Consider the following 24,932-nt stretch of genomic DNA (forward strand, 5'->3'; position numbering starts at 1 on the left):
AAAAAAGACGCAAATTCGGATCAAAGAAAACTAATTGTTAAGTTGAAAATTGATTAAATTTTATAATTTTCTATTGCAAGCTTTATGGGGTTATACCGAATATTCTGTTACCGATCTACTCAAAAATAAAGTCACTAGTTCCTGTTTAATCAATGACTTCCGTTTAATACTAAAATGAAGAAAATGATTATATTCGACAGTTTATTAAGTTTACTTTTGTTTGGTATTGTTAATTTAGTCTTTGTGATATCGCCAGCATTATGTAGTGATGATATAATCGAGTCAGAGAGCAGTGATCGCTTCAAGATAGAGGGAAAAGTGACGATGACTGATGGTCGAAAATCGGAGTGGATTGGTGTAGCTCGTGTTCTGGTCGACGGTGGAGACTATGTGGGATACTTAAGGTTTTGGGCATTCTACCTTTTTATAAACAATCATAAGAAAGGGCATTGTATTAAATGTTTAATATATACACAGGGGTCGAAATTGAATTTTTTCGACCACAGGCTAATTTTAGCCTATAAAATCCACAGGCTAAAATGGAAATCTACAAGCTAAAATAAAAATATTGAAGCAGAGCAACGCTCTTTTTATGCCCCTAAGATCGAAGATCGGGGGGCATATTGTTTTTGTCCTATCTGTCATTCTGTCTCAAACTTTAACCTCGCTGATAACTTTTGAACAGTAAGTGCTAGAGGTTTGATATTTCACATGAGTATTCCTTGTGACAAGACCTTTCCGTGGGTACCAACATTTTTTAACCCTGTGACCTTGGAGTTTGACCTACTCTTTGAAAGCTTTAACCTTGCTAATAACCTTTGAACAGTAAGTGCTAGAGCTTTGATATTTCACATGAGTATTCCTTGTGACAAGAACTTTCCGTGTGTACATTTTTTACCCTGTGACATTTACCTTGGAGTTTGACCTACTTTTTGAAAACTTTAAACCTTGCTAATAACTTTTGAACAGTAAGTGCTAGAGCTTTGATATTTCACATTTAAATTAATTTAAACATTAATGATTTTCATTCTCATCTGTTGCTTCAGAAGTCTAAAGTCCCTTGCAACTGATATTCTTTAACAATATTTTGAACATTCCCTCAAAGGCCTGATTGCCATGCCATGATGTCACGAAATCACATCTACCCACCAAATAATCTGACTCTACCAGATTAGTCAAATAATTTTGGATAGAATTAATAACATGATATTGTAATGAGAAAAAAATCAAGAAATTTTATTTGAATGTTTTTTTTTTAATTCTGAATTAATAAATGAATGAAATTGACTAACTCATGTGCAATTTTGATTTCCTTTATATAACAAAGCAGTCTATGAAATTAGCGGTAGTCCGAACGCCCACGGCCAGTGATTTTCCTGTCGGACTTGTAAAATCCATGTGGCAACAAGTCCAACTGGCTTGTAAAAAAAATTACCCGTCGGCGTTTTAATTTGACAATCGGAAGTAAATAAATATTATGCGCATGCTCAAGTCATAGAATTACAGTGAAAGCGAAATGTCATCGGACCGACGGACATGTCCGGTAATTTGACTCTCGGTCCGGTAAACTTCATTATATTTTCGGTCCGAATGTCCAGTGACTTTCCAGCAACGGTTTCGAAAACTACACAGCATTTCCCCCCCTTATATAACTGGTACCGATAAACGGTACCATTTCCAATGCCAAAAACCGTTGATTTTTCCCAATTTTGAGACTAAAAATTCCCAATTCACTTGCCGAAAAATAGACCGCTGAAATCGTAATTTTCTTAGTCGGAAACGTTGTACGAGTTAACTAAAATGTTCCCTTCTGGTATTAAATCGAAAGTACAGATCATGGCAGTGTGTTTTGTACGATGATTCCTTATGTTTCACAACAACAAATATTACCGTAAAAAAGTTTGTAAAGAGATGAATACTTCTTGTTTTGTTGTATTTTTTCTTTTCTTTTAGCTGAAATCATTTGCCTATACATTGGTAGAAAATTCCCAATTTGTTCAATTTTGACGCTATTTTTCCCAATTGAATGGGTACAGGTACCAGTGGGTAGAGAAAAAAATCGCTGCTACGTTTCGACTTCCAGTTCCATTTATAAAAAAAAATATATACAAAAACAGCAATATGTTCCAATTAAAATGGAACAGTAATGCAGTCCACAGTAAACCTTTATAACGAAAATCCAATGACCAGGAGGCTCAAAGTCTTTCATGTTTTAATATAAAAATAATAATACTTTTTTTCGGTCTGGTAAAATGTGATTCGGTCCGGTAATGTTTCTGTGTTTACCAGACCGAATGTCCTGTAAAACATTTCAACATTTCACGATCACTGGAATTAGAATAACTCGCCCCAAACAAAGTCATTCGTCCTATTAATTATGCATCTTCACTCGGTCTGATCCGGATTTGTCTTGAAAATTATTCAGATTTCGCATGCGTATAATTTACTTTCATTTTCAACGACTTTCTTTTCTTTTTTTCGGGCAAGTGAAATGGAGTTCGGGCATGTGGGTTTCCTGAAAATGGTTGCCCGAATGGCTTGTGGTTTGCAAATCTTAATATCATTGACTGACAAAGATGCAGCCGAGTATAGCTCATATTGCATTAAGATGTTTTAATTCCAATTTCATAGTAAACTTGTAGTATTTTTTTTTTTTTGCATTGCTTTGAGTATTAAAGATTTCTTATGGCAAGGTCTTCATACCATACCATGATCAATGACCTTGTGATCTTGGTCTTATCCAGAAAAGCAAGATCATGTTAGTCATATTGGTGTTGAGGCATCTCTGTGTTATGGGAATTTATTTTAAGTTATGTTGTGATCCTCTGAGACTAATTTGGGCCACAATATGGGACAAAAAATTTCATGGGAATAAAGAATTATAATTATTTTTTTTTTATAAATCACAACAGCTGAACAATGACAGGGCCAAGGTAACTCATGTGAGCGATGTGGTCCTTTTAAACCGTCAGATATTCCAGTTAACTTCACATATTAATATATGTTTATATATGCATATAAGTTTGATTTTAAGGTATATTTAACTGTGTACATTCCGTTGTAGAAGTGATGGTAGCTTTGTGGTCAATGACTTGCCATCCGGATCTTATGTTGTGGAGGTCTCACATCCAGATTACATTTTTGAGTCTGCTAGAGTTGACATTACATCCAAAGGAAAGATGAGAGCAAGGAGGGTTAACTACTTACAGCCTTCCTTAGTTAAAACATTAAGCTACCCATTGGATTTCAAAGATCGACAAAAGGCGAAATATTTTCAGACAAGAGAACAATGGAAGGTGACAGACTTTTTAATGAATCCCATGGTAAGTGTCAAATCTTTACTCTGGTTGCTTATTCTGTATCAGTGTCAAATCTTTACTCTGGTTTTATGCTTATTCTGTATCAGTGTCAAATCTTTACTCAGGTTTTATGCTTATTCTGTATCAGTGTCAAATCTTTACTCAGGTTTTATGCTTATTCTGTATCAGTGTCAAATCTTTACTCTGGTTTTATGCTGTATCAGTGTCAAATCTTTACTCTGGTTGCTTATTCTGTATCAGTGTCAAATCTTTACTCAGGTTTTATGCTTATTCTGTATCAGTGTCAAATCTTTACTCTGGTTTTATGCTTATTCTGTATCAGTGTCAAATCTTTACTCTGGTTTTATGCTTATTCTGTATCAGTGTCAAATCTTTACTCTGGTTTTATGCTTATTCTGTATCAGTGTCAAATCTTTACTCTGGTTTTATGCTGTATCAGTGTCAAATCTTTACTCTGGTTGCTTATTCTGTATCAGTGTCAAATCTTTACTCTGGTTTTATGCTTATTCTGTATCAGTGTCAAATCTTTACTCTGGTTTTATGCTGTATCAGTGTCAAATCTTTACTCTGGTTGCTTATTCTGTATCAGTGTCAAATCTTTACTCTGGTTGCTTATTCTGTATCAGTGTCAAATCTTTACTCTGGTTGCTTATTCTGTATCAGTGTCAAATCTTTACTCTGGTTGCTTATTCTGTATCAGTAAACATTTTACACTTATGTATTACATCTTTTGTCATATCTGACTTTCTGAAAATGGGAGAACTGCATGACATGATGACAAGCATTTCATATTGCTGGCAGTTAGGAGGCTGTACATTATTGCATAAAATTTCACCGATAAAACATTAATTCACTGCATGTAATGAAAGATATCTGAATGCTAGACAGCTTGGTTGTCCTATAAGCATAAGTTAAATATCTGAATGCTAGACAGCTTGGTTGTCCTATAAGCATGATAAGTTAAATATCTGAATGCTAGACAGCTTGGTTGTCCTATAAGCATGATTAGTTAAATATCTGAATGCTAGACAGCTTGGTTGTCCTATAAGTTAAATATCTGTATGTGAGACAGTTTGGGTGTCCTATTTTGAAGTTAAATGTCTGAATTCTAGACAGCTCAGATGTCCTATTTTTAAGTTAAATATCTGAATTCTAGACAGCTCGAATGTCCTATTTATAAGTTAAATATCTGAATTCTAGACAGCTTGGGTGTCCTATTTATAAGTTAAATATCTGAATGCTAGACAGTTTGGGTGTCCTATTTTCAAGTTAAATATCTTAATTCTAGACAGCTCAAATGTCCTATTTATAAGTTAAATATCTGAATTCTAGACTGCTTGGGTGTCCTATTTATAAGTTTAATATCTGAATGCTAGACAGTCCTATAATTGATTGTAATGAGCACTTCATCTTTTCCAGGTCCTAACAATGGTTTTACCATTGCTACTTATTATGGTTCTACCAAAGTTAATGAATGCTGCAGATCCAGAGGCACAGAAGGTACAGTGAAATTCATTTTAATGTCAGTCACTTTTGGTTCATCTGAATATAATTGTAATCACCTTTCATACCAGTGCTTTATAATTCTTGTTCATAATAAATCATCCTTTTTCTGTAAATACTGACATACCCTTCGGTAATTAAGAATTTTACCCAGTTGTGGTAACTAACTCTGTATTAAGAAGAATGTGTCTTACTTTTATATACAAATGATATCAATATCTTGAATACTGTGGATATGTCCAAGTGAGTTGGAAGTCTCAAAGTCTACATTTTCTTTGAATATTTTAATCTCACCATCTCGCACCCTTGGATATCTCGAAGGTTTTTCTTGGCTCCATCAAGTTTGAGATAATTAGGTTTGACTTTACTTAAAATTGAATGAAATGTTATTCATTTTTAGGAGATGCAGTCCCAGATGAAGGCATTTAATGATAAATCTACAGTTCCAGACATTTCAGAAATGCTGGCAAGCTGGTTTCCAAGTTCAGATAACAAGAAAACCAAACATAACAAACCTAAGAAGAAGTAGCATCTCACGAATCATGTCTGGATGTTAGAGTGGCATGTGATGAGCGTGTAGGAGTGAGTAGTTTTAACTGTGTGCAGTAGAATGCAGTAGAATGTGTCTGCATTGTTTCCATGGAAATTTGATTTTATTTTGTAAATTAAAAACATAAAACTTGGATGTAGATTTAATGTGTACATTTTGTGTAAAGGTTTGTTTTTTTTTCATGGTTTTATGATAATTTCTCCAAGTTGTCCCAAATATTTTAATATTTGAGGGAGATGAAAGGTAGATCCAAGATTATGCTTTTGCAGGTTCTGTAGTTTACATTTCATATTAAAGTTGTCCATTCCTGTCTTGTGAAATAATATGTATACGGTGTGACCGTTGGACCGAGTGAAGAATGTAATTGTCATTGGAGAGTCGCAAGTGGTAATCATAATTCCGTTAAGTACGGTAGATTATGATTCATTTAAAAATATATATTTTGATTGAAATTTTCCTTGCACTAAACACCCAGTAACATCTCAGTATTAAAGGGCTTTATATGGGGACAACAGTTTTACGGGATCTGCCTATTCATTGAACGCGGGAAATAAAACGCAAGGCGACGTAAACAGTGCATCGTGACGTCACATTTAGCCTCGACTTTTTTCTCGTTTTCAAAGCAAACAATTATAAACAACAATAATACAATGTGCATGCAATGAAAAAGGCCGTTAAAACTAAATAAAATTAACCAATGAATTCAAAATTGTAAAAAAGTAACCGTAATTTTATCGTATATTCTTATTCAAAGAAACTCATGAACTCGTTCATCTATTTAGTCGTATTACGGTTTTATATGTATTTATTTCCTAAAACCTGTTACAATGATAATTATACTATTCACTTTGAACAAACTGAGTGTTTAAATTACGAATTGCACGTCAGAGTTTTCTATTATTGGCATTCAAAATAAAACACGAATAACTGTTGAAACAGGTAATGAAAAAATAAATGGCGGCGCCCATATGGATCACGAAAATTTCAGTGAACGTATATAGAGATTATCTCTTTTTCTTTTGCTGATTTTGACTTTTTTCTTTTACATACGTGTTACCTTTAGAGCCTTGAAGGCCCGTCCGAGCTTCGCTCGGTATAAGGTATCAATACAATTTTCTTTATTTTGATTCATGGATTACATTTCATTTTAAAAATGTTATGTTCAGCTATGTAGTATATAGTATAGAAAATATCTTTATGTTTATATTGTCATATTCTTAAAATGATAAGAGAATTTAAAACTTGAGATGAATTGTGAAGGAAAAAATCATGTTAAACATCAAAAAACATTTACTTCAATATTAGCTTTTTTTCTTAAGAATGGAGATGGTTTTTGTTTAGCTTTTTTTTGGGGGGGGGGGGGGCTCATACATTTTTGAATTATTAGGAACTGTTATAATTTTTTATACTTTTACAGATATCACATTTCATGGAATTAAAAAGTTCAAATTTTAGAATCCATGCAACAGAATTTGTTGTTGAAGTATGAAGATTTGCTCTCAAATATCAAATAAGCAAGATCGGTCAGATTTGGTTTTTAAAAACTCATAAAACTAAACAGAATGAAAGAAATGCAAATGATTGAAAGAGTGAAATATTGGAGATATAGAAGACTTGTACAAATAAACAAAAATCACACGAAGTTGCAACTGTTTGCTAATATGGTAACATTTTAAAAATAAACAGAGTAGAATTTCCTTAATCCAATAATACTTTGATCAATATTCAAAATGAATTCAATATTACACAATATACATTGTGTGGATTGTTGTTTATGTGTTGCTACTTACGTCAGATTTGTAGTGTTATAGCAGGCAGTAATAGTACATAGATATACACTGCAGCAGTCAGAGAATTCAAGATAGATATACACTGCAGCAGTCAGAGAATTCAAGATATCCACCATATAAATATTAAATTTGCACCCCTACCCTTCAAAACTTTAAGTATGATATTTTTTTAATATTTGAGTGCAACATTTTTATTGATTGATTGACTAAATGTAAATTTCATCCATTTCTTTAATATAATTTCTTACATTTCTCTTTGAAATGTTTAAAATCATGTGTTAACATTAGAAGTGCATAAAAGTTAATTTGGAATATCTCGCAACTCATTTTTATAATATTTGACTTATTGATCAATATCAAAAATATACATTGCTTAAGTCCTTTATACAATCGTGCTAAGGAGTGACACCCCCCCCCCCCCCCCCCCCCCCCCCCCCAATATAAAATCAATGTCTTCAGCACTAGTCAGATTTGTTAGAGTTGTGTAGTTGTTCATCTAGATTAATGTCAACAGTGACAATATTTATTGTAGCACTGGAGGGGGACACACACATTCATCTGATTAACCAAATAGCAAGACAGTGAAAGTGAGTTAACACACACACGTTTTTGTTATATTGAAATTACTTTCTTCAGGCCTTTTGGCAGATCACAAATATATTGAACACTGTCATGAATGAGTTTTATTATAAAACATAAACAAACCATTGTACAAATTTTTAGTAAGTAATGGAGTGTCAGATATTTTCAATCATATGCCACTTCCTCATAAATTAATTATTTGTACTTTTTTATTTAATATTTATTTGATATTGTGTAGAATAAAAACATAAGCATTTACCTAAATTGCAGAGAGGTATTTTAAAAGAATAATAATAATAATAGCACTTGCATTATAAATATACTGTACAAGCATGTCAATAAGATACTTTTTATAATAAATATCACTGTATGTACAAATTTACATGTTGCCCCTAGTTACAATAAAATGTTGTGATTTTTGTATTGTGTCATACTTTAACAATGTGGTACTTGGCAGTTACAAGCTTTTCTGGATTCATCATGCCATGTATGAATAAATTATATTGTCGATGTTTTTGTGCTGACCCCAAAATTGTTTATCTCCGTGGAGTCCGTGCGCTTAGCACCAGTGTTTTGTTTTCATCACTGTTGTATGGACCTCCTAACCGAAAGTACGAAATTGGAGATGATAAGTTGTTAAGGTTGCGGCTAGTACAGAAAATCTAGGTTATTCCCCGGTATTCTCGTTTTCTTTTGGCTTTTCCGTACCGTAATGTCTTCTTGATCTCCCTCCCCGTCCGCCGTATCCATGATCTCAGTGAACAAGTCCAGGGTTTCATCACTGGATAGCACGGTTTCCCGCGGGTTGACGTATGTATATCCACCATTCCCGGTCCTCTGCGTATGAGCTCTCTCCATCACGGTCTCGTACAATCGCCGGCGCTGCTCGTTAGCGAACAGGTCGATTTCGATGACCCGGGTCACGATGGCTTGATTCTTCCTCCAAACATTAAATTCTATATCTATCGGAGTTATTCTTTCTGCTGTCACTGTAACCGTGATAAATGCTTTGCCATTTTTTAACATGAGATCCACATTTTCTGCAACTGAATCAAAGTTGGAGGTTCCACTCTGCCCGGCGCGACTGCCGTCGGCGTGAATTAGGTTAAGGTCGCCGTAGATGTCTTCGTGGTGGTGTTTGACGTCGATGTGCTGCCGTATGTCTTTGGAGTCGATGGTGGCGAGCTTGGACAACAGTAGTTCACTGAAATTTTTCTTGGGACGCGGCTGTCTCTTGACTGCAAATAGGAAAAAGAATAATTACTTAACATTGCCAGTGGGGATTCAGGAATTCTTAAATAGGAGAGGGGGAGGGGGGGGGGGGGAGTAAAAGGCTGGGGCTGCTTTGAAGCCCGCAGTGGGACTAGGGTGGCACATTGAATGGTTACTAAGTCCGTTGAAGCTTCCGAGTTCTGATAAACTAAGACGAATATATTCAATGTTTTTAGACGTATTTCTATTCTAAAAAACATAAATATTTGTGATAATAAATCGATTGCTACACAATAGCTTTCGCCCGGCGCTGGATCCGCCACTGAATTACAAATTAGTGCAGAAAAGAAAATTGGATTTTATCCCTTCATGGTATAGTAAAATGCCCTTCAGATATTCCCTAGTGTTTGGTTTCGGGGAGAAAATGTTGACAGAATGCACAAATCATTTTGCTGCTTATGGAATTTCTCTGCATAATTATCATTGATAAACCCACTGATATCAGCTACCGATACACATTTCTATGTCCCTAAGCAGAGGCGGCCTGGCCAGGGTGAGTTATCACCCGTGAGATCAAAGCACAGCCTCTGAGCAGGTATTCCAGACAGGTATAGTTAGACCAATGCGCTGACAAATACGCCCAGAGACTATAGATACACAGTTTACTCATACAAAGGTGTATTAAAGTTATTGTAATTTTATGCCCATTGATATTCAAACCCGAAAACCTGTGTGGTGTTGCTGTGTGTATGTAAACTGTGTAGGAGGAATGCATGCTATATCACAGGTTTTATATTAGTCATTTCTTATACCACCTAACAATGATTTTGCTATCACTGCACGAACGATCGAATGAAGATAAATTCACTAAAATCACACAAAGCCCTATGCATGTAAAAAAAAAAAAATAAAAAAATACCAACTGTCCTATTCGATGGATGGGGTCTTGCGAGTGATACGCTTTTGTATGAATTTATACATTTGTCTTCATATATATCTGAAGGCTAGGGATGGTTCAGAAAATTTGTCAAATACATTGGGACTGGGTGAAATATGGCCGTCCTGAGTGGGGCTAAATTAGGTGACAACCTTAACAGTACTTGACCTCGCAAGTATACTGCTTACCTTTGATTCAGAATGGATGGATCAAATTACCGCTGATTAATGTCGATTCATTAACTTGCTTTCGTATAACATACGAACCCTCCTGTTTAAATAGTTTTGATGTCAACACGCAATTAATTAATATTATTGCCCGTCACTATCAAAACTGCTAATCCCAATTATCATTAACATGTGTCTCTTGCGCAATATTAAGTTTGTAACATAAAGGAATTTTAAAAAACACACTTAACGTCATTTTCAATATTTTTATAACAGTTGCGTATTTCGGGAGGATTTCTGATTTACAGCCTGCACTCCAGAAAACTCAATGAAATATTTCTCTCCAATATTATTTTATGATATGTTCGACCAAACAAACATATCCAGCTTTATGTTCTATATTAATGTTTGATTACCATAAATCACTGATATTGTCTGATACAAAATGAACAATATTTCGAGAACATAAGACACGATTTCTGCAGGATCTTTGTCTACATTCTAATGATAGACAATATAATTTGATACCGGGTAGAAAACAAGGTCACTGAATTTTTATTTCATAAGCTGAACTATTCATCTACACATTGTCACAAATCGCATTTGTCGTGTAAAAAAAAAAAATAGAGGTAGATATATCTTTAATTTTTTCGTCTTTGCTCCACAAATCAAATATACGTATAATATGTATCTACCAAAAGATTTTGTTCGTCTACTTTGAAAAATGGGAAAAGGATCCCAGAAACCATAGAATTTTCTTTTCTTTTATTATTGAAAAGAACAAAATAAACGATTGTCATTATCTTAAAATCCCCATTTGTCTCTGCATGATAATTGTACAGGCTAGGGCGTTTACTCGTGGACACTTTATTGCGCGATTGATAGCGTTTTGATTTTTAATTGAATCGAAATTAATATTTTATTTTGTGATTCGGTGTCCCTAAATAAAATATGATTAAATATCTTGCTGCACTTGTTTTCTGTAATATTTCGCCCCGTCGCTTCACTTAATTATGCCGGTATATACTACGTCATAACTCTAAATTTTTATGGTCCGTATACAACAACAGAGGTAACCACAGGCATGTATTTAAAGCGTTATCCTAGTAATAGTTTTAATTCTGTGATTGGGGAATGAGTGAAAGTAAAAACTAACCTTCTTTAGATTTAGTAAAACGGTCTACAGTTTCAAAAGTGATGTCGTTGTTAAGGCTGTTTTGGATGCGTTGGTTGTGCGCGCGTTCCTGCTCTCTTTCCCTTTCATAGCGCTTGTAAATGTCCTCATCACTGTGGTAAAGAGGATTCTCCTTGGTCATGTTAAAGGCGTGGTCAAATAAGTTAATATTGTCACTATACTCATCGAGATTTTGGTCAAGAGTATTCTTAATCAGGATGTTCCCTCGGATGATACGCATGTCTTTGTCGCCATCAGAGTGAGTTTGGTAGCCATCAGTTCGACTTTGGTAGCCATCAGCGTGAGATTGGTACTCACCAGCTCGACTTTGGTAGCCATCAGCGTGAGATTGGTAGCCATCTGCGTGAGATTGGTACCCACCCGCTCGACTTTGGTAGCCATCAGTGCGCCTTGGGTACCCATCAGGGTGAGATTGGTACCCACCAGCTCGACTTTGGTAGCCATCAGGGTGAGATTGGTAGCCACCAGCTCGACTTTGGTAGCCATCAGCGTGAGATTGGTACCCATCAGCTCGACTTTGGTAGCCATCAGCGTGAGATTGGTAACCATCGTGGTGACGCTCAAAATCGTTTCTCACTTGGTACTTTGTGGCGAATGTCTGGCTCGATTCGGTGGGGATGTGTGTAGGGCGACTTTCGTTAATTACATTGAATTTACTCGTAAAATGTCTGTCGTTTACAGGCGATGGTGTTGTACCGTTTATCTGGAACACTTTTTCGGTTTTGAATGTGTGTGGAGCATGTGTCTCCATAGACGATCTGTTATCAAAGCCATCCTCAGTAACACCCCCTGATGACATTTTCATGGTGTAATATTCCTTAGTTGTCACCTCCTCCACTGTTTCTTCACGTCTATCCTCAGTCGCCCTGCTATTTAAAACCACGCATTTCTTATCTTCGATTTGTGCTGGTATGAATTCTTTGCGTTGTTTCTGCCATTTTGGCGCCTCATACGGTCCTTTAACAAGAGCAACAGATTTGTAGATTGGACGCTCAACATCCTTTGCTTTTATTTCTATTTTCTCTTCTTTTTCTTCTTTAATCGCAACTGTCTGGGGAGGAGACGGTGTGACGTCAACAACGGCCATGTGGTAGACTGGTACGACAGGTGGTGGCGGAACCACGGGTGGTAGCACCACTGGTGGATACATGGCACTGGCCTCCATCATGTACGAGGAATTAGAGGCGCTCATACCCATGTTGTCTGCATGGGACTGTGACGACTGCATGGCCTCTAACTTCCGGTAACCCTCTCTTTCCCCTTCCTCTCTTTCCATTTCATAGGAATGCTTCACTGTTTTGACCGATGACGACCCCATGGTCTGGGGTATAGGGCGGTGTACCTTGTCGGTTTCATCATAACTGGTCATTTGTCTGTTATGGGAACTATCAGACGACATTGTACCATACTGCCCGCCAGAATGATAGTGCTCTCGGAGATAATGGCCTTCCCCGGTGCGTTCGTCTATTTCCTGGATTTGTATAGATCCGGCAGGGTTGTACAAACCCAGCAGTACTTCCTCTGCCGTGTTGTAGTCGATTCCTGACTTTCCAACAGCCTGTAGGTTATAGATGCCTTGGAAATTTTGACCACTGTGTCCATAGCCATCAGATGTATTGTGGGAATCGGAGGAGGTACTGTAGTATGCGCTCTCCTGAGATTCGTCAGTTATATCTTCCACCATGTAATAGTTCCCTTTGTGGTCTTGCACAATACACCGCCTATCATCCTCCCCGATTTGCGGCGGACGGCTGACCTCCTTTTCATCATCTTCCTCTTCCACAATTTTGTGAGTTAATGTTGTAATCACTAAATTCCCCCCCGGTAATTTGGTCACCGTCTGGTTAATTTCCGGTAAAAGCTCATCGCTATTTTCTCCGTTCAACTTAGAAATTGTTTCGGCTAGATGTTTCAGATGAACATTGGATTCCACGTCCAGGTTTTGCTCTGATCTGTCATCCCCTTTTCCTGACCGCAATGTGGTTGTCTTGGTCCGAACTTTCCTGCCTCCGGTATAGCTGGAACTTTCGGACCCGGAAGAAGTGTACCCGGAGTACCTGTCCGGCATCGACCGAGCGATGCCGGACAATTCCTTTAGAGACACAATTTTGTCGGTTTCAAAAGTACCAGGCAGAGTATAAAATTCCGGAACACCTAAATTTTGCTGTTCTCCGCGCGGATGTGTATTGCTGTTTGATACATGGTCGCAAGGTGTAGTGTATGAAGATACGTTAGCTGTCACTTCAGTCACGTGTTCAGAGCCCCGAGCCAGATATGCCTCGCTGCATTCTTTTTCCGAGGGATTACAGTTGACAAATGACAGTGTTTTACTTTTATAAAGTTTGTTTTCTGCAGTTTTACATTCTTGTTGTATCACCTTTGCTTTGTCAGTTTCACCACCTGGGTGAACCTCATGATGAATGATCTGAACACAGCTTCTGTGAGGCAATGTTTCTTTTACTATTTTAGTCTTGGAGTCTGAGCTGTCAATGAAACTTTTCTCAGGATCTGCAGTTTGGGGGATTGTTTTTGCACTTTCAGTATATTTACCACGCTCCTGGTCAGTGTGATGCGGTAATACTTGAACATCTGGTGATTGGGGTCTGTCAGTATTTGTGCTGTTACTACTGAAACTTAAATCCCCTGATGCACTGAAATCGTTCAGACTTGTATTACTTTTCATATCTTTATCCGTGGACTCGGACCGATCATGATCCGATAGTACACATTGACTATCATCAGCTATCGATAAATCGGTAGCATCGCCACAGGTTGCAGGATTGCTGTTTATCTCCAGTTGTACAGAATTGTCAATTTCTTCATGACTTCTAGTCACGTTTTCTTCCTTGCCCTGACTTATTGTCCCCTCTGGTTGTTGACTATAATTTTCCCCTTCTAAGTTGATCACACTTCTATATACACCCCGCGTTTCTGCGGTTTCACTCTGTTTTTCACTGACATCATCCTGGCAAGAGATCACAGTGAGAATGAGACATTCTTCGTCAGTTGACTTCACATCTTCGTCCCCGTTACCATTATGATGTTCGTAATCTGGGAACGACTCAAGTAATTTCCAGTTTTTCTCCAGGGTTTGATTAAGCAGTGCGTTGTTCCTTTCCACGGCTCGTTGTAATTCCAGAATGCCGTCTTCTACACTACCCGCTGTAACACTTGGAAACGCTTCCTTGGTCCCGTCTTTGCGAGTTTCATGCAATTCTACATGCCCATGAGTCACACCTTTTGAATTCTCCGAATTTGTATTCGGTTCATTATCATTCACTTTATAAGATTCATTTTCAAGGTCATTCAAATGACTGTTATTTGAATGATGGAACAATTTAGTACTTGTTTCGCTTTTCACACTCAACATTTCACTCACTGTTACGTCGGTGTCTGGAGCGCTGTCAATGCAGGTATGAGGGTCTGGAATTTCGATACCAACATTTTGTGTATTTGCTTCATTTTCGCTTTTCTGAATCATATTACACTGAGCAGATTTCTGAACAAAATCATCAGTTTCACAAATGTAATTGTTGGCAGACACGTTCATATCAAGGACATATTCTGTGCTTGACGGCGCCGTTAAAGCTCGAGTTTCAACCTGATCTTTTAATGTTTCTACATTAACTTTTTCACTCCCACAAACGCTTTGATGCACACCTACATTTCCTTCGCTATCCGATACGAATGACAGAATGACTTCAGAGCTTGTTTGTTTATTTTCGTTTCTTTTGTCAGTATGGCTCTTAGAATCAGTACATCTACCAGGGCTCTCAGAATTCGTCTGAACTCTCCCAGAACTCGTCTGAACTCTTTCAGAACTCGTCTGAACTCTCTCAGAATTTGAATGATTTTCCTCAGAACTCGTCTGAACTCTCTCAGAATTCGTCTGAACTCTCTCAGGAGTCATCTGAACTCTCTCAGAACTCTTTATATCCACACTAGTGTCTTCTACCGGGAGTTTTGATTTCTTGGTTGACTTTTTATTGGGCTCTAAACTCTGAGCAGAAAATGCGAAACATGAGACAGGTTCTGTGTCTGATTGTGAAGACTCTGAATGCGAGTTGTTATTCTTCTGTATCGGGTCATCTGTCTTAAACTCATGGTCGCTTTCGCTATTTGACGAGTCAGAAGCACTAGCACGATCGACATCTTCATTTTGATAGTCATCCTGTTTATCGAGCACTTCTACATCATTTTCAAGAGTATTGTCACTGTAATGTATTTCATTTCTCGTGTTCTGTACGAACAGTTTTGGTTTTTTCCGTTTATTTTCCTTTTTAATCCGCTTTGCTTTGTTTGTGAACATTGTCGTTATATTTTGCACTGTTCCCGGTCTTATTTTACTTCTCATGGATTTCACACTTCCTTCCAGTTTTGAAATCTCAAACGGAAGCAAGTGCTCACCCATTTGGTGTGACGTTTCATCTGTCACTACGTAATGACCACACGAATCTGATTCGTCGGAGCTATCACATGTCGAGGTGTTGCTGGAATCAGTTAGCAGACTGTAGGGTTCACTGGTGTCATTGTTTGCTGTGTCTATTCCCAGCTGGTTCAAAGGGGAAGAACTGTTATTGTCAATCGAATGCAACGTATGTAGGACATCCGGTGAAAATGATCGCGGTATGACTTCCGGGGGAAGCGATGGCGGCAGAGGTGGAACATCAAATTCGTCGTCCGATCGTTCTTCGGCAACATTTACACATGAGGACTGAGGAAAGACAGGTTCGTCAGATTTCGATACCCTTGAGTTGGCGGACGGAGGCGGACTTGGAGAAATCGGAAATCCGGAATCTGATGAAGCTGTTGACGAACCACGGCGGACTAACACTTTCTCTGACTGGGGTCCACCGGATTCAAAAATGATTTTTGGCGCCCGCTCCGAATCAAGAGTTCGCAACTTTTCATGGTTTATTGCAATTTCTTGTTGTTCAAGTTCTCTAAGAAGCAGAAATTGTTTCAGTTTTGTAGAATCCATGCTCAAATGGTTTCCACGTGCATCCTGTCAATGTATTAAAGAAATGAATCTAATATCTATAAACGTCAATCATGTTTCTCAGTGAATATTGGATTGCGACCAAGAGTTCGTGTTACCATTTTGTGTATCTTTTGAAGAATTTGTTTTAGAAGGATTTATCCCCAGCCATAAATCATTTGGCTACTGCGATAAAAAACTTCATATTCATAATTAACACGCGAGTGTCATTACATTGTCGACCGTGTGACGTTTATATTTCTGTAATATGATAATTCTGTAAGAATATCAATGATCATACTCACTTTGATTTCTATAACGTATCCGTTTATCCCCAGAACATCTGAAATCGTGATTCAGTCAAATTAGTTACATTCTTCCATCACCAGTGCATTGTGCAACAAATTTCATCCCCGAGTTTCTTATCAAAATAAATCCCTGCTAACCCGACAGAAGGTAATATAATTTGTTTATGCTAATAAGATTCCATTCAAAAAACAGGTTTGAAATCAGGTATATTCAGTGAAACATTTCCTACATGCTCGACTCCTTACGGTGATAAGAAATGAAACAAGTCGGGTGAAGATTGAAAAACAAATTAGCAAAATCTTGTTTATGTTAAAAATAATCACAAGTCATACCTTTATAAATGCTATATCATTTGATCTTTACCGTCAGTAATCGGACAAATTCGAAGGTCAAATAAAATTTCACCTTTTCCCCGAGTCGCAGTTAAAATTGAGAAGTGTCTCTTACCCGATATTCAGTTTCGTGAATGTCCATCAAGTCAGCTGCTTATTTTGACACAAAAATGTCCTTGCCATCTAGGAAGATATGCAACCTTCATTAGCATTAATTTACATATGTTTTATTTGGTTCATCTGGTAACGACACAGTTCATGCACCGATTGTCAAGAAAGTTTGTTATATAATAAATTTATCCTTGGTTAACTTGATGAATCAAACCATTGGTGGCGTATTCCTGTTAAAGGCTTTCCTATTGTTACAAATGCCCTCTCCCGTGTGGTCAGGGAACACTTCAAAATCTACCTGAAATGACGCGGGTATCCAATTATCGGGAGTGCAGAACTAAAGCAGGGCGACTCCCTTTAATGTTTTATATCTTGGTAATGACAGGTTTACTGTACCATTAACCTTAATACAAGGGGCTGCGAACCCGTTAACGAATCTTAATAATAAACTTCTCAAAGTTGAAAACTTTTTCTAAAGCAGACAATTAACGAGTTTTTGCTCCATTGATTAAAGAGAATTTTATCAATGCTCTAGAACAAAAGTTAATTTTCCTACCTTAGCGAAAGATTCTTATCCATGTCAGGTCTCCTTTGGCCTGTATACTTTCACCTGTGTCAAAATTAAGAGATTTTGGAGATAACGGATCATCGGATCCGCTGTTAATTCGCTTGAGCCGATTAGCTAACCTTTCCTACTATGATCCTTTAATAGAGATTCGAGAATAAAGGAAAAGACAACAGTCTTTGAGGATATACTGACCACTGGTCCCTTTTAATGCCAGCAATGCACGTGTTAGTGGAACGGACCTAACTAGTCTATTGATATTAGATCATTAAAGCCACTGGCCATTTTACTGAACACCTGCCCTCAATACGACAGTATATATCTACAATTAAAGAATGTATATTTTCGGTTTTTAAGACATTCCTCCCATGCAGAGTAAATTCAAATTACAGGTAGGTTTTGTTTTAGAGCCGTATTAGAGCGTGTTGTAGTGAATGTTTCTAAACAGATGAACCATCAGTCATTAATAAACGCGCCGCTTTTAGAATTTATTATAACATTAAGTTATATCAACGAGTGATACACATGTAACTCGCTCAGTATAAGTGATCGATAACGCAATTGAGTGATATCACTTTCACAACTGAATAAGCGATATCACATGAAGGATAGTGTGATATCTTGTATTGTGTCAGCGATATCACGTACTGGGTCAATCGAATAAGTGACATGGCAATACATGATCTTGCTCTACATGCACGATCTAGTGATATCGAGGTGACTACTTGTTAGTGATATCGAGGTGAATACTTGTTAGTGATATCGAGGTGAATACTTGTTAGTGATATCGAGGTGAATACTTGTAGTATGTCAGTATTTAATGATATCGAAGTGAATACTTGTTAGTGATATCGAGGTGAATACTTGTTAGTGATATCGAGGTGAATACTTGTAGTATGTCAGTATTTAATGATATCGAAGTGAATACTTGTTAGTGATATCGAGGTGAATACTTGTAGTATGTCAGTATTTAATGATATCGAGGTGACTACTTGTTAGTGATATCGAGGTGATACTTGTAGTCTGTCAGTATTAGTGATATCGAGGTGAATATTTGTAGTATGTCAGTATTTAGTGATATCGAGGTGAATAATTGTGGCCTGTCAGTATTTAGTGATATTGAGGTGAATACTTGTAGTCTGTCAGTATTTAGTGATATCGAGGTGAATACTTGTAGTCTGTCAGTATTTAGTGGTATCGAGGTGAATATTTGTAGCCTATTAGTATTTAGTGATATCGAGGTGAGTCAGTATTTAATGATATCGAGGTGAATACTTGTAATCTATCAGTATTTAGTGATATCGAAGTGAATACTTGTGGCCTGTCAGTATCATTTGTTATACGTGTGTGTTCGTCTTTCCTTCACGAACAGAAAAATATCTATCTGTTCCACTCTAGTGATGTAGAATTTAATTAAAGAAAAACAACTTACTCAAATTTCCACTTTAATTCAAGTTCAATTTATTCTCATAGTGCTTACAACTACACAAGGAAGACAAACACCCAACGTAAACATGGACTACAATGCAAGGTGTAATGGTACAACACGGAGGGATCACTCTTGTGAATTATATTAATAGATTTAAGTAAAATTACTGATAACAGAAATATAGTTTCAAAATTTTAAGACATGTGACTTAACTGTATATCTAGAAGGTAAATCTAATTTTAAGACATGTGACTAAACTGTATATCTAGAAGGTAAATCTAATTTTAAGACATGTGACTTAACTGTATATTTAAAAGGTAAATCTAATTTTAAGACATGTGACTTAACTGTATATCTAGAAGGTAAATCTAATTTTAAGACATGTGACTTAACTGTATATCTAGAAGGTAAATCTAATTTTAAGACATGTGACTTAACTGTATATTTAAAAGGTAAATCTAATTTTAAGACATGTGACTTAACTGTATATTTAGAAGGTAAATCTAATTTTCTACTTTCACTAAGAGCTAAACAAGTCATGATATAATGAAACTCGTTCTGAACATCATTTTCATATAGAGTACAAATTCTCTGCTTTCTGGGTGCATTACTCCATCTTCCTGTCTCAGTAGGTAATTTGTGATTGTTCTAAATTTCGCTAATGAAAGGCGAAGATAACGAACAGTGATCAATCTCATAACTCCTACAAGCAATACAAAATATATAGTTGGGCAAACACGGACCCCTGGACACACCAGAGGCGGGATCAGGTGCCTAGGAGGAGTAAACATCCGCTGTCGAATGTAAGAATACAATACTTTGGCTTCTAGATAATTTCCGGATGTAAAAATACCCTTTGTAAACTTATTTTTAAAAAACCACACATTTACTTGGCTAATTATAACCAGTGGTCCACTCCTGTTGAAATTGATCATTCAGAGTTTATTTAAAAACATAAATCAACAATTTTTCAGTTTCTACATTTTGTAATTTCCAGATACAGTTTAAATACCGTAACTTTGGGTTGTGACGTCACACGTCATTATGGCTAAATATAGTAAAACCGGAAGTTCAGCTGATTGGTTTCGGGCAGGTGCAAAAATAGCTAACTTTGACGGGGAATATCTCGGTATTGAATGCACGCACGGTCATAATTTTTTATTCTTATATTTTCAAATGTATTTCTGAACCAATTTACCATTTTTGCACCCATGACTTCTGGGGCACTTTAACCATTTAACAATTCTATCCAGAATTTAACCATTCTCATTTTGACAGATATCTAGAAAGTTCACCATAAATCATATAATTCGGGGAAGACGTCTTTGGATTTGATACAAGTTTACAAAACTTTAGATGCAATATCTCGGTGACGTCTAAATGTTCAAAACTATGGCGTACGGATAGGGCCATGTGCTAAAGCGTAATAGTGCGTTTCTTTTAGAAAACGCGCTATCAAGCTAACACACAACACGCTGTCACGCTAACACACAACACGCTGTCACGCTAACACACAACACGCTGTCACGCTAACACGACATTGCGCTATCACGCTAACACAAAACATGCCGTCGCACTATCACGCTAATACACAACACACCATCACGCTATCACACAACACGCCATTGCGCTATCACAAAACACGCCGTCGCGCTATCACGCTAATACACAACACGCCATCACGCAAATACGCCATCGCGCTATCACACAACACGCCGTCGCGCCAACACGCTGTCGCGCTATTACAAAATCGAGCTCGATTGACTGTACAAAAATCGCGACGGTGTGTTGTGTGTTAGCGTGACAGCGTGTTGTGTGTTTGCGTGACAGCGTGTTGTGTATTAGCGCAATAACGCGACAGTGTGTTAGCTTGACAGCGCAACTGCGTGTTGTGCATTAGTGCAACAGTGCGACGGCGTGTTAGCGTGACTGTGTGTTGTATTTTAGCGCAACAGCATGTTGTGTATTTGCGTGATATCGCGACGGCGTGTTGTGTGTTAGCGTGATGCTATTATCAATAGATAAATTCAATTTTCTCGGTTTTTTTTTTTTTAAAATTATGGTATACATAACACTGGTTGCTCTTTGCTGAACATATGTTCTGGTATTCTTGACAAAGCGACAACTCCTAATTACTAGTATTTGAATTCTTTGACAATTCCAATATTATCATACAGAAATTATATATTTGATGACCTTTGCCCCCCCCCCCCCCAAATCTTATCCACATTCAGTTACTATATAGTTCAGTTGGCATTGGAGGTTATCTTTAGTTTCATACATCAGTATCATATGCATATAGAATTATTTTAATTCTTAAACAATCCAATTTCTTTCTGTTTCATCTCAAAAAATTACTCAACCCACTCACGTTTTCATGAGTAAAAAATCTTCCAAATCACAGAGATCTAGAAGACAAAGAGAAGGTGAGACATTCGCCCCGTCAAATAACGCCAAACGAGGAAAAATATTCAGAATAATTACCAATGTATAAAATTCTAGATCTACAGTATATGTTAACAATGACATTAAGGTATTTTCCTGTTAAATGGTATTTTACAAGTTTTTATTCTTATTATACATTAACCTACACCCACACTTTAGCTTTGACAATTCAATCAAGGAATGCAGTATACATATGTTATATATACAGCAGAGCAGTGTTTACTGAAATCAGCCTGATTTTCCTTGATAAGATCAGCATACACTGTCAATCTTCTACACAAAATATGTCAAATAAATTCCAAGACAAAATAATAGTGTTATGGGATGATAATTATGTTGATTAGTGGTTTTATATTCCCTACTAACCATACTTCTGCATATGGTGCCAGTATCAAATACTAAACAATTTGACGTACCGGACCAGGCGATTTCTTAATTTTTATGATCTTTACAATATTTCACAACTTTCATTCGGGGGTAATTGGATAATTGATAAAGGTGCAGTCTGCAAATGATTGGAGGGAACGTCTAACTCCTCATTAGAACAATATTAAAATACATCCACATTTCAGGAAATTGAAACAATTTTTAAAATACTTCAATACACAAAAATATCTCAGTTTTCAGTGCCTGTCAGACTCAATATTACCTTAATTGTTGCCTCATTATGAAATCATATCTGGAATGTCTTTTGTATTGTTCTATTTCCTGACAATTTGAACATTGTTTTTATAATTAATTTTCATGGATTAGAAGCTATAGCAGTGGGTCAAACCGACCGACAATGACGAACTTTTTCATGACGAGCACAGTGCTAATTATCCCCTCGCAACAAAGTTACGGAGGGATACAGTAATTTGCCCGTTCAACCTTGTCTTATACAAGATTCATTTCATCACATTTTTTTTTTATCAAACCTGCAGGAATGATACCCAGCATACCTTGTATTTAGACCCCCCAAAAATCGGATTTCAAGGTTATTGGTCAAGGAGGGAGAGAGAAATTCGGAGATATTCTTATCAGAATTCGGATATCTTATTGTGTACAATAATTAAGAGTTACTGTTTCTTTCCAAATTTAATCAGGTTTGCAGGAATGGTAGTGTAGTTGTAAGGTCGTGCAAATATATAAAGATTTTGGTTTATGATTCTTGATTTTCCAAATTTCTTGGTCAATGTTTATATCTTCTTACCCAAATTTTACCAGGCTTACAGGAATGTTATTTTCCAGACATATTTTAGTCCCCATCAGTGGCGTAGCTTCCATTGAGGCAACCGAGGCAGCTGCCTCGGTAAAAAAAACAACACCTTTACGTTGTTAAAATGTCGATAGCTTCTGGGGGGCGCAGCCCCCCAGACTCCCTGCCTCGGTAATATTCGAACCCAAGCTACGCCTATGCCCATCAGTCGTGAAGGTTATGTGTAAAATGTCAAAAGTCTGAAGACAAAATCATTTTTGTACAAAAGTATATCTTACAGATTTAATTAAACTTTATCAAACCTTCAGGAATGAAACAGGTCGGAGTACCTTTCATAGTAAAAAACAAACCAACGGAATGTACAAGGACATTTTCAAAATTCGAAGCCATATTACGAGGGGATGTCGTGCTTTGAAGAGCCCTTGCTTAGACAGTTGTAATTTTGTCAGTATTACCACTCACCACAAGTGTGATTTACATTCGATGTGTGGGTGGGAAAGGTTTGTTTGTTGTAGGAGTTTAATACTAGGTGGATACTGGACTTTGGTTTTTTGAAGAAGAAAAAAAAATCTTTTCTTGGCTTCCCTGGTGTCTGATAATAATGATACACATACACAAAATATTCCAATAAATTTGAAAGCACGTCAATAACTTATTTTACCTCACTGTGATAACGATAGACCCACCCGGTGAAGGTTTATTTAGGATCACGTGTTGTGTTTTATCAGAGTGTAATTTATCTATATCCAAATTGTTCTTCCTGAATGCGGACTACGTGACACAACTGCCGTGTACCTACCCCCGCAATAAATAATTTAACCCGTAGTTAAAAACAATGTGTGGTGAAATGTCATCTGAAGACTCGTATAAAAATTGGATGGGTGATTTACGACCAGAATTGACGCGCATACCACTTTGCTCTCTTGCAATACCAGGTAAGAACGAAGACGGCAAACATTACATGGGAGATAACTCGAGTTCAACCTTTAAAAACACTGGTGTGCAGTGTACACTAATTAAATAGTAAGCTAAAAGAATGCTAGGTGAAACCTATTGTTACCCGATGGCTCGAACATTTTTAAAATCTGAGATGGGCTCGCTTCCTTATTTCAGGGTCCCACGACTCGGGTGCATACTGGTTAGACCGAGGTGGTGGAATTGCTGAGGACGAGCCCTCGGTGGTCCGGACTCTCGCCACCCGCTGTTGCTGTGGTATCTCCATTGTCTACCGGTGGTCTCTAACGCAACACCTATCGGTGAAAGGTCAACTGGAACACGGAGTTCGCTACCTGGATTTACGTTTGTGTGGACGCCCGGGAAGTCCTGATGTATACGTCACCCATGGCCTCTACGGTCACAGACTTAAAGACATTCTCGTGGAAGTCTCAGAATTTCTAGAAGAAAACCCGAAAGAGTTTCTTATTCTGGACTTTAATCATTTTTACAATATGACTTCCGTTGACCATAGAGAGGTTTTGATCCTTATTATCTCAGCATTTCGCGAGAAGATTCTAGGTGGGGATTCTCCAAACTTAGCTGGGAAGATGACGTTGGAAGAAATCTGGAAAACTCCAGCGAGGATGATAGTGTTTTATGGTCATCCATCCAGGAATGAATTCTCTTTCTTTTGGTCTCGGGAATACATCCAGTCTCCATGGGCAAATACAGACAATTCGTCAGCTCTTGTGAATTTTCACGAACGTAATTACAACCAGAACGCACGGCGAGGAGCCGGCGAATTTTACGTGTGGCAGGGTGTGTTGACGCCATCAGCTAAAACTATCATAACAAACATTTGCTCCTCCGTAGAAAGCAAACTTGTCCCTAGAGCAAACCCTGCGTTCTTGGGTTGGTTGAAAAACAAAGTTCCAAGTCATGTGGGCATTAATATTTGCTGTGTGGATTTCGTGGAAAAGTATAATTTTGTTCCCAATGTTCTTTCATTAAACAAGCACATACAAGTTTAAAAATTCTCTGGTTGTCAAAGGAAATTGCTTTAAGATTCATTAATGGACTGTGTTGAGGTGGTTTACGTGCAATATTACCACAAAACACAGAAAAATGTTTTACCTTAGCACCGTTAGTATATGAACATTACGCAAAAATATTTTGCACTAATTTTAATAAAAGCCCACTATATAGGTCATTTGATAAGATTTTCTTGCATAGTCAGCTTTTCATCGTACACCACCCATCACAATGCAAATGAGAAAGGAAAGTTGGCATCTTGAACTTCCTCCTAGTCATAACCCTAAAACACCGAAAAGTAAATTAAAAACATGTGGCAGAAATGGGACTTGGTTACTGAT

General features: G+C 37.2%; 3 protein-coding genes across 4 annotated transcripts; 2 read left to right on the forward strand and 1 right to left on the reverse strand.

Annotated features, from left to right (window-relative positions):
- The first annotated feature begins 117 nt into the window (after positions 1 to 117).
- On the forward strand, positions 118 to 8,164 carry LOC125667275 (ER membrane protein complex subunit 7-like). Of its 2 annotated transcripts, XR_008800378.1 has the most exons (5): positions 130 to 404; positions 3,065 to 3,323; positions 4,740 to 4,820; positions 5,224 to 5,405; positions 7,696 to 8,164. XR_008800378.1 is itself a non-coding variant. In XM_056155883.1 (4 exons), exons 1-4 carry the CDS (start codon positions 175 to 177, stop codon positions 5,350 to 5,352), a joined length of 699 nt encoding a protein of 232 aa, XP_056011858.1. In that variant the 5' UTR covers positions 118 to 174; the 3' UTR covers positions 5,353 to 8,164. The 2 variants fall into 2 exon arrangements, 1 of the variants encoding a protein (XP_056011858.1); XM_056155883.1 differs by having other exon boundaries at positions 118 to 404; positions 5,224 to 8,164.
- On the reverse strand, positions 7,829 to 17,184 carry LOC125667250 (uncharacterized). The gene is made up of 4 exons (XM_048900609.2): positions 16,991 to 17,184; positions 16,540 to 16,577; positions 11,218 to 16,261; positions 7,829 to 8,983 (listed from the first exon to the last, which is right to left on the reverse strand). Exons 3-4 carry the CDS (start codon positions 16,235 to 16,237, stop codon positions 8,394 to 8,396), a joined length of 5,610 nt encoding a protein of 1,869 aa, XP_048756566.2. The 5' UTR covers positions 16,238 to 16,261; positions 16,540 to 16,577; positions 16,991 to 17,184; the 3' UTR covers positions 7,829 to 8,393.
- Positions 17,185 to 23,292: 6,108 nt separating this feature from the next.
- LOC125667269 (PI-PLC X domain-containing protein 2-like) lies at positions 23,293 to 24,593 on the forward strand. The gene is made up of 2 exons (XM_048900688.2): positions 23,293 to 23,558; positions 23,737 to 24,593. Exons 1-2 carry the CDS (start codon positions 23,459 to 23,461, stop codon positions 24,588 to 24,590), a joined length of 954 nt encoding a protein of 317 aa, XP_048756645.1. The 5' UTR covers positions 23,293 to 23,458; the 3' UTR covers positions 24,591 to 24,593.
- The last annotated feature ends 339 nt before the right edge of the window (positions 24,594 to 24,932 follow it).

The sequence above is a fragment of the Ostrea edulis genome, chromosome 2, assembly GCF_947568905.1.
Source record: "Ostrea edulis chromosome 2, xbOstEdul1.1, whole genome shotgun sequence".
NCBI lineage: Eukaryota > Metazoa > Mollusca > Bivalvia > Ostreida > Ostreidae > Ostrea > Ostrea edulis.